General features: G+C 42.5%; 1 protein-coding gene across 1 annotated transcript in view; it reads left to right on the forward strand.

The window, feature by feature from the left end:
* The window catches only part of GC (GC vitamin D binding protein), a 31,665-nt gene extending 23,709 nt beyond the window's left edge, over window positions 1-7,956 (forward strand). The window contains exons 7-13 of the mRNA XM_073002091.2: window positions 1,436-1,565; window positions 2,474-2,676; window positions 3,442-3,574; window positions 4,420-4,517; window positions 5,326-5,458; window positions 6,367-6,456; window positions 7,758-7,956. Coding sequence (XP_072858192.2) covers window positions 1,436-1,565; window positions 2,474-2,676; window positions 3,442-3,574; window positions 4,420-4,517; window positions 5,326-5,458; window positions 6,367-6,420 — 751 coding nt within the window. The 3' untranslated portion in view covers window positions 6,421-6,456; window positions 7,758-7,956. The remainder of the gene's footprint in view (window positions 1-1,435; window positions 1,566-2,473; window positions 2,677-3,441; window positions 3,575-4,419; window positions 4,518-5,325; window positions 5,459-6,366; window positions 6,457-7,757) is intronic.
* Window positions 7,957-8,674: the final 718 nt, after the last annotated feature.

Genomic DNA, 8,674 nt, shown 5'->3' on the forward strand with positions numbered 1-8,674 from the left:
TCTAAATTGTGTATGAAGAGGAACAAAATGAATCTCTATGTGTTCTTATTAGAGATGGGCATAAATCAAAAAATGATGATTTGTTTTGATCCATTATTCGTCAAGGTTAACGGATCAGCAGATACAAATATACGAATATTCTTGAATGAATCAATGATCTATCAATTTATCTGTGCTTTAAATGGCTATAACACTGGCCCCCAACAACCCAAAGGGAACAAATATGCAGGGACGCTTCCACAGACACTTTTCTACAACTCCTGGAAGTTTGGTGAATATTGGATCACGGATCCCCGAGTTATGTAGTCACAGAGAGGACCCCCCAGGAAAGCTTCCCCCCCAGTACTTGGAGCCTCCAGAATCTCAACAGGGCTTCCTATGTCTTTCTCCAACATGCCTGCCAACGTTGGTGAAGATTGGATATCAAACATCTAAGTTATTCACCCACAAATTGGGTCCCCCCAGGAGAGTTCACCACATGGCACAGAAACCCATTCTGCCTATTGGCCGCCAATCAGCTGATCAGCAGCAGAAAGGCAGCAACACACACACACACAGCCACCCAATACCACAGCCTACCCCACCCCTTCCCTTCCCTAATTTAGGCCCCATGCCACCCCACTCCCACTGGCAACCCCTTACCTTAATCTCTGCTGCCAGGTCTCCATCAGGCCTCAGAGCCACACATGTAAAAAGGGAGACTGGCTGCCCTTTGCAAAGATGGCAGCTGTGGCTTCATTTAGGGGAGGGAAGCTGCAGCTGCCATCTTTGCAAAGGGCAGCCTGGATTCCCTTAAAGCAGGCTAAGGGAATCCATCAAACAGGCTGAGTCCCCATCAAACAACGTATCAAATTGTTGTGAGATTTTTTTTTTCACTCTTGCCTGACAGTGGAAAGAGCAGCACTTTTTTCAGAATTGGAAAATGAACAAATACATAAAGACTTCTGTCCTCCACCAAATTTGTACTTTCACCAAAAAGCTTTCATTTTGCAAGGGGGGTGGGGAGAACCTTGGATTTTGCATATCCGATGGTGTGGGCAGGTTTGCAAAAATATGGTTTTTTTACACAAAACATAAGCAACCTTTCCAAACACACACACACACACACACACACACACACAATGTTTCCAAACGTGAAAAATCCACAAAAATTATTGTAATCTTGCCTTCAGGGAAGAAACTGCTGTATAAATAGATGGCATGCTCAATTCTGCTGTGATAACTGTAAGAAGGGAGGGTAACATGTGGTTCACTAGATAAGGCTGGACCACAACACCCATCAACTCTATCCAGTATAGTTTATGGTGAGGAATCATGGGACCTGTAGTCCAGCAACATCTGGAGGGCCAGAACATCTGCTGTCTCTAACATCTGTTTAGCAGAACCAGGCCAAGTAAGGAAGCTAATCTTCTTTGTTTTTCATGCCCACCTCCAGCTATTTAATAACATTTACTCAGAAAAGCCCCAATGGTTCCTTCGAGGATGTCCTCTCACTCGCTGAAGGTGCGTCTGAGCTGCTCTCCAAGTGCTGTGACTCGCTAGAGGAGGACTGCCTCCAGAGAGGGGTGGGTATTCAAGTACAACAGGCATTTGTGATGGTGGTGGTTGGCCTTCTAAAAAAAAACTGAGCCGTGTGGCTCAGGCTCACGTTTTCCATCTTTGTACAGCTTGGAAAGTAACCCTTCCTGGAAGTTACCACTTGCGTTGCATATAAAAGTGAACGTTAACGGTGCTAGCTTCGCCTTTGTTGTTTTCTCTATGCAGAATGTGGGTTTTTTTATGCAGCGGAATTCAAATACGTGGATCCCCCAAAGTAGAAAATGGAAGTGAAGAAGAGGGACGAGATGTTCAGATTTCTTGGACTGCAGATTCCCTAATTTCATATTCAAGAAATTCTCCCTGATTCACATGCACCATACAGACACCTAAATGTGGCTCGCCTGAGAGATGAGGCCTAAACTGGAAGGCTTCGAGGTTTAGAAAAGCCCGACTCGGCCTAGCGTCCTGTTCAGAAAGAGATCTCCCAGTTAGCACTGGGGCAGGAACAGGAAGCTCGTTATGAAAAGGAATTTATTCATTCATTCATTCATTCATTCATTCATTCATTCATTCATTCATTCATTCATTTGTTCGTTCATTCGTTCGTTCGTTCGTTTGTTCATTTATTCATTTATTTATACCCCACCTATCTGGTCATTTCGACCACTCTAGGCTAACTTCAGTTAAAAAAAAATTAAAAATGGAACTGAAATGAATTTTTTACCAATATCTATTGTGGATTTTATAAGAAAACAGATTCCACGTATAAATTTTTAGATTTGAGCAAAACGTTTATCCCTTTGTCCTCATATTGTTGCAGATGAAATTGAGGAGTTGCCTCCGATGGACACAAGCATTCTTCTGCAGATGCAATCATTCTGGATTCAGATTTGTCCTAAAAATCATTGCCAGTCTTCTGTTCTCCTTCCTCCAGGTCCTGGCACACACCTCCAACATCTGCAACAAGCTCTCAGCCCATGATGAAAGAATTCAAAACTGCTGCTCCGAAAAAAATGACCTGACGAAATATTTATGCATTTATTTCCTTCCGTGGGCGAAACAAGTGGCTGATTCTCAAGATACAAAGGGAACTGAGGAAGCCTTATGTGGTGAAGATAGAGAGCGAGAAATCTACCAGTAAGTGGGTCTGAGCCATCCTCCTTTCCTGGTGGGCAACGGCCATAGGTCTGGGGTCCATTCATGCCCATCGCTGGAGTTGAGAAGGCTGGACCCCCTCCTGTGACCTCCCACTCTGAAATATTTTCCTCAGAAAAATGGAAGGATTGCTGGAAAAAAACATCATTTGCACTCAGGTGGCCAAACATGTGTTTCGTAAAAATTAACAATTTGGAAAGGGGGGGGTGGTCTCAGGTGTGGTTGGCAACCTCCTAAAACACAGTACAGTTGACCCAATCCCTTCTACAGAACACAAGAGAGCTGTTTCAATAATAATGATGATGATGATGATGATGATGATGATGATGATGATGATGATGATGATGATGCGGAGTTCAGAGGGGCCACACATGAGCTGGGTATAAGTTGACATTTTTCACCATTTGGGGTGCTTATTAGTCATTTGCAACATCACCCCCATTTTATAGAAACAATTTCTGGGCACTTTTAATTCTTACTCCATCCTTAGCAGGATGAGCAGAAGATGCTCATGTGCTCATTAATCATCTTCCCCCTATAATCTTGTATGGGGGAAGAAAGCTATCTTAGAAACATTTTATCTTGTATGGGGGTTAAAAATGGAAGCCAGAATTTGGGTTGTCTCATGACATCAATGTAAATGGGAAAAGGCTCACAGATTCCTCTCTCTCTCTCTCTCTCTCTCTCTCTCTCTCTCTCTCTCTCTCTCTCTCTCTCTCTCTCTCTCTCTCTCTCTCTCTCTCATAGGAATATCCACCACTTGGCTCAGTCCTTTACACATGCTCCAGAAGCTATTCTCACAACTTATTATGATATAATCCATGACATGGTAAATGCCTGCTGCAGCAGTCCTGACGTCCACGCTTGTTTTACCCTAAAGGTAAAAAAGGGTGTTCTACAAACTTTGTCTCGTTGTCTCTCACATAAGAGCTACAATCCCATGGCTTAGCGTAGTAAGTCCCAACTAGGGCGGGCCCATGGAGTTCATGGATCGTAGGGACGAGTTGACTCACCAGATCCCCATGAATTCAATGGACCTGGCTCCAGTTGCAACCGACTACACTCAGGATTTCAGCCATTGTCTCATCACATCATATCAGCTGAGGAGGGCAGAGGAAGCCCCTGCCCTCTGCTCACAGGCCCTTTTCTTGAATGCCTGAACAGGGCTTTTCTCTGTCTCTGCCAAGGTGGAGCACCAAGGCACCAAAACTGAGAAAGGACCAAAATTTAGAGATGAACCTACTGCTAAGGGTTAGAAAAAATGAACAGCAATGTTTCCTGGCCCTTCCTTCCTTTCCCTTTCTTTGAAAGCAGAAATTTCCTCTTCCTCTTGATGGGACACCACCTCCTCCTGTTCCTTTTCCATGAGGATCTCATGCCTATGCTGAACCGGCTGCAGGTGGGACATGATGGTTCTTGCCCCAGGTGTGAGCATAGCTAAAAGCCTAGCAGCTCCAATGGCTCTCACTGTAACATCATCCCCTCCCTGATCCTCTCCAGCCCATTCTCCTCTTCTTATTCCAGCAGCACCTTCCCTTCTCTCTCTCTTAGCTAATTAGCAGTCATCTCAAAATTAGTTCTCCCTGGGCATTCCAAAGCTGTCCGTTGCTTTCCTTGTATACCACCAACTACAGCTACTGTGTTGCCCACTATATTGCAAACTATTCTTTAGAAAAAATAGGTAACATCATTGCATAATTGTCCTTTTCCTCCCCTCAATGCCAGAGGCAAGAGAGAACAGTCGAGTTCCACGATTTGCTCTCAAAAGGAAATGCACTCTGTGCGGATTATACAGAACACCCTTTCCTTGAATTCAAGAAGAGGTGAGTGGGGATGCAAAGGTGTCCATTTGATTGTGTTTCTTGAGATCTTCCAACCATTGTTCTGTATCATATGCTGCTTTTTTTCAAATACATGAATTTTTTGTTCCATGAATAACTTTGACTATAAAAGAGGAGAGAAATAACTAGACCTCAAATTTCCCTGGAGACTTTAGCCTGATTCAGGCATTACTTGGTGTGTTGATCAAAGGGGAGTCCATTAACTTCCATTGCCCATCTGTCGTGACTTTCCTTATACAGAAAATGCTTATTCTAGACAGGATGGCTCTTTGCATCTATGGATCCCCTCCGCAGACAACAATCCTGATTTTCCAGGGTTCTTGCTCCCATGGAAAGACTCCATAGACACAGAGCCTTTACTTTTTGCAGAAGCCAAATAACACCAGAGAAGGTGGAGGGATGGGCAACCTGGAGTCCTCCAAATCCAACTCCCACCATCTTTCACCAGTAGGCACACCTCCTTGTGCTGGTGAGCATCACACACCAAAAACACCAAAATGGTCAGTTATTCTCCAACAATGGCTTTAAAGGTTCACGTTCTGTTGACCCAACTGACCTCACTATCTTCTCCATGTCAGGATGGGTGAAGTGGTGGGTTGGTTAGTTGATGGGTTTGGGGGGTTGGTTTTGAAGCTCGGGAAGGTTATGTTGTGGGTATAACTCCCATCGTGCCTCAGGCTATGCTAACTGGGGGATTCTGGGAGCTGTAATCCAAAAAGTGACTTCTCCCATTTCTGGTTTGCCGTCATAAGAATTAGCAGCATCATAACTGTACTTAACCATCCTTCAGGCTCAGAGAGAATTATCACAAACTGTTTACTACTGCTACAGAAGATGAAATTTCTGCACTGGTTGAGCGTAAGGCCACTTTTGCCTCTACTTGCTGTCTTTCGAATGCGCCTCCAAGATATTGCGGGTTGAAGGTAAAGCACAACCTTTCCTATGTGGCTCTTCAAGGAAAGAGCGTTCAGGGTCCTGGGTTCCTGGAACCATGCACAGGTGGAAAAACAGTGGAGGTTCCTAATTCCAGTGTTTCAGGAGTGTTGAATCTACTCTAGATTTATTCTGAACTCTATGAGAGCTATCCAAGGTTCTGAATCTACATTGGAGGTTGGATTCAGTGGCATGGATAGCTCCTGTAACGTTCAAGCTAAAATCTGAAGCAGATTCATCATTTCCACAAGATCACGAGCATTTACTTCTTGGGATTGCAAGATGCATGGAAAGCCTACACAGTCATACATACATACATACATACATACATACATACATACATACATACATACATACATACATACATACATACATACATACATACATACATACATACATACATACATACATACATACATACATACATACATACATACATACATACATACATACATACATACATACATACATACATGTTTTTCTTTGCAACTGCCACACCAAATATGTCAAATGATGGGTCAACATAGCAAAAGCAAAGGGGAGGGGCCAGTGGCATATTCCCAAATCCTCATGTTGTGTATGATATGTCTCTTCATGCAAGGAACATCTGTAAAAGGCTTAAGAAGCCATCGAAACCCAATATAATTGGGAGGGGTGACCAATTTAAGTTCCGTTGATTTCAACTGAATTATTCAGTCTGGCTGTTGAGTTTCAGAAATATTTATGACAGACTTTAAAGGATCAAAATATATGTCCCTAAGCAAATCAAGGTGGACACGTCTGTTTGAGAGGAGCTATAACATTGCCAGAATACCTTGGTCCTAAAATGCAGGTCTCTAAAACAAGGATTTGCAAGCCACAACTCAAATCACCCTTCTCTGTTTCCCTTTATTTTCAGGTAAGAGATAAAATTGTTCACCTGTGTACCCATGATGTCTGTGTGAAGAACTAATCGTGACGAGATTGTATGCAATTGTTTAAAGCTCAGGTAGGTGGGACATCATAAAAAGTGAGATATCTGTGCGTGGATGGAGCAAAGGCTGAAGAAAACCTTGAGGGTTTCAAATAATTCTCACAGGCATGCAAAACCTGAACTATTTTGAGAGATAATTGTCCAAGTTTGGGGAAAAATATTTTGGGGTGACTACAAATGCCAGAATCCCCAAGCTAGTCAAGGGAATCTGGAAGTTCTAGTCCACAGATTAACTTTCCCAAGCTCTCACTATCATTCAGAGTTCCACAAATGTTAGACATTCATGGGAGAGGATTAGCTCTGATGCCTGTATTGACCTTCCATATATAAAGGCAAGCTAGCTCTACACCAGGGGTTCAAGAGATAGAATTGTGAATATAGTTTTTTAAAAATACTGTACACAGTTCAGCTTAGCCAAAGAAGAGCCAAAAAGAGGATGATTTGGGGTGAAATTGATGAGAAGATCATACATCTAGCTTGGAAAAGTTACTCTCCTGTAGCCCAACAAAGGCACAGGACCTGTAGCCCAACAAGGTAACTTTTCCAAAAACTTTGGTCTTACAGAAATTAAGAGCATGACACCCACTGCATGCTTGCCCATCCAAAGTTGAAAGACCTGTATTCAGGTGACTATTGCACTTGACCTGACAGCTGAGTGATCTGTTTTCAAAGTAGGTACATACATTGTTTTTGTCACAGAGTATCTCTGATACTCTCACCAGGGACGTGGTGGCGTTGTGGGTTAAACTGCAGAAGCCTCTGTGCTGCAAGGTCGGAAGACCAGTAGCCGTAAGATCGAATCCACGCAATGGAGTGAGCTCCCTTTGCTTGTCCCAGCTCCTGCCCACCTAGCCGTTCAAAACCATGTAAAAATGCGAGTAGATAAATAGGTACCACCTCGGTGGAGAGGTAATGGCGTTCCGTGTCTAGTCACAATGGCCATGTGACCACAGAAACTGTCTATGGACAAACGCTGGCTCTACGGCTTGGAGACAGGGAGGAGCACCGTGCCCGAGAGTCGGACACGACTGGACTAAATGTCAAGGGGAACCTTTACCTATCTCTGATCCAGTGCAAACTGTCTCAACCCTGACCAACCACCCAGCTACAGACACACTCCTAACCCATGTTTTCAATGAAAATCCCATTTATTCATTCATCGTCCAAAGTGGGGAAATGATCAAACAGGACAAGGAGAAGGGGAGAGAACATGGTGAACACTTTGAGTTTGTTCCTGCACAAGCGTTTCTCACTTGCTAATGAATATGTCTTCTGCCTACATCACTGTAAGACCTCATTTTTGCTTTCTTATCTAGGTGCAACTCAAAGAGAAAGAGGAGACCAAACACTCTAAGTCATCAATGCTGATGAGCACCCTGCCTCCAGTTCCTATTAAGATCTTAATAAAGGCTCACATTCCTATTTTTTGGCTGTAATGATTTTAGTGGAAGAAGTAATCTTAACATTTTCCAAGCCGTATCTCAAAATAAAGAGAAAGCCTTGTTCATTGTGTAATTGAGGGTTATGTCATTCATCCCAACTTCTACAGGTCATCAGTTTTAATTGCAGTTTAGTTGAGGTCTGAAAGACACAATCCATGTGCCTATTTTACAAACAACAGGATTGGGTCAAGAAAAGAATATTGATACAAATAACATAGATGATAGTCAATAAATTCAAAGCCCTGAGAAATAAATTAATGCATACATACATATAAATATACATATACATACGCATATACATATGCATATACATACACATATAGATATACATAGCATTAAAATGGAAGAAAACATTGGCAGACAGACCTACCTAAAAATGTATTTTTTAAATAAAATAAATATTTGTCCTTCTTATTTTGATTCAGAGCGTGGAAATGATGAGTTTCAAATAATGTTACTCATTACCTTTACTTCATTTCTTTGGGGTCATGAGGGATAGTGAAGTTAGATTTCAAAAGTAACGTAACATGTAAAAGCACAACTGTGAACCCAGTTACAATATTCAGATGCCTCAGAATATGTGGCAGTGGTTTTTGATTCAATTTCAAATCATGTGATAGTCACGTGGCATTTGAATTGCTGTCGTGGCCAAGCTCTCCAGATAAACAAGCATCAGGATCAACAAGAAGCACAAAAGTGGTGTGTTTACAGGGGGGCAGGATGAGAAAGAAGCCATGTATTCACCATTTTTTTAGCCATGATTCAAACCATGCTAAACCCAATTTAAAGGG

The sequence above is a fragment of the Pogona vitticeps genome, chromosome 5, assembly GCF_051106095.1.
Source record: "Pogona vitticeps strain Pit_001003342236 chromosome 5, PviZW2.1, whole genome shotgun sequence".
Taxonomy (NCBI): domain Eukaryota; kingdom Metazoa; phylum Chordata; class Lepidosauria; order Squamata; family Agamidae; genus Pogona; species Pogona vitticeps.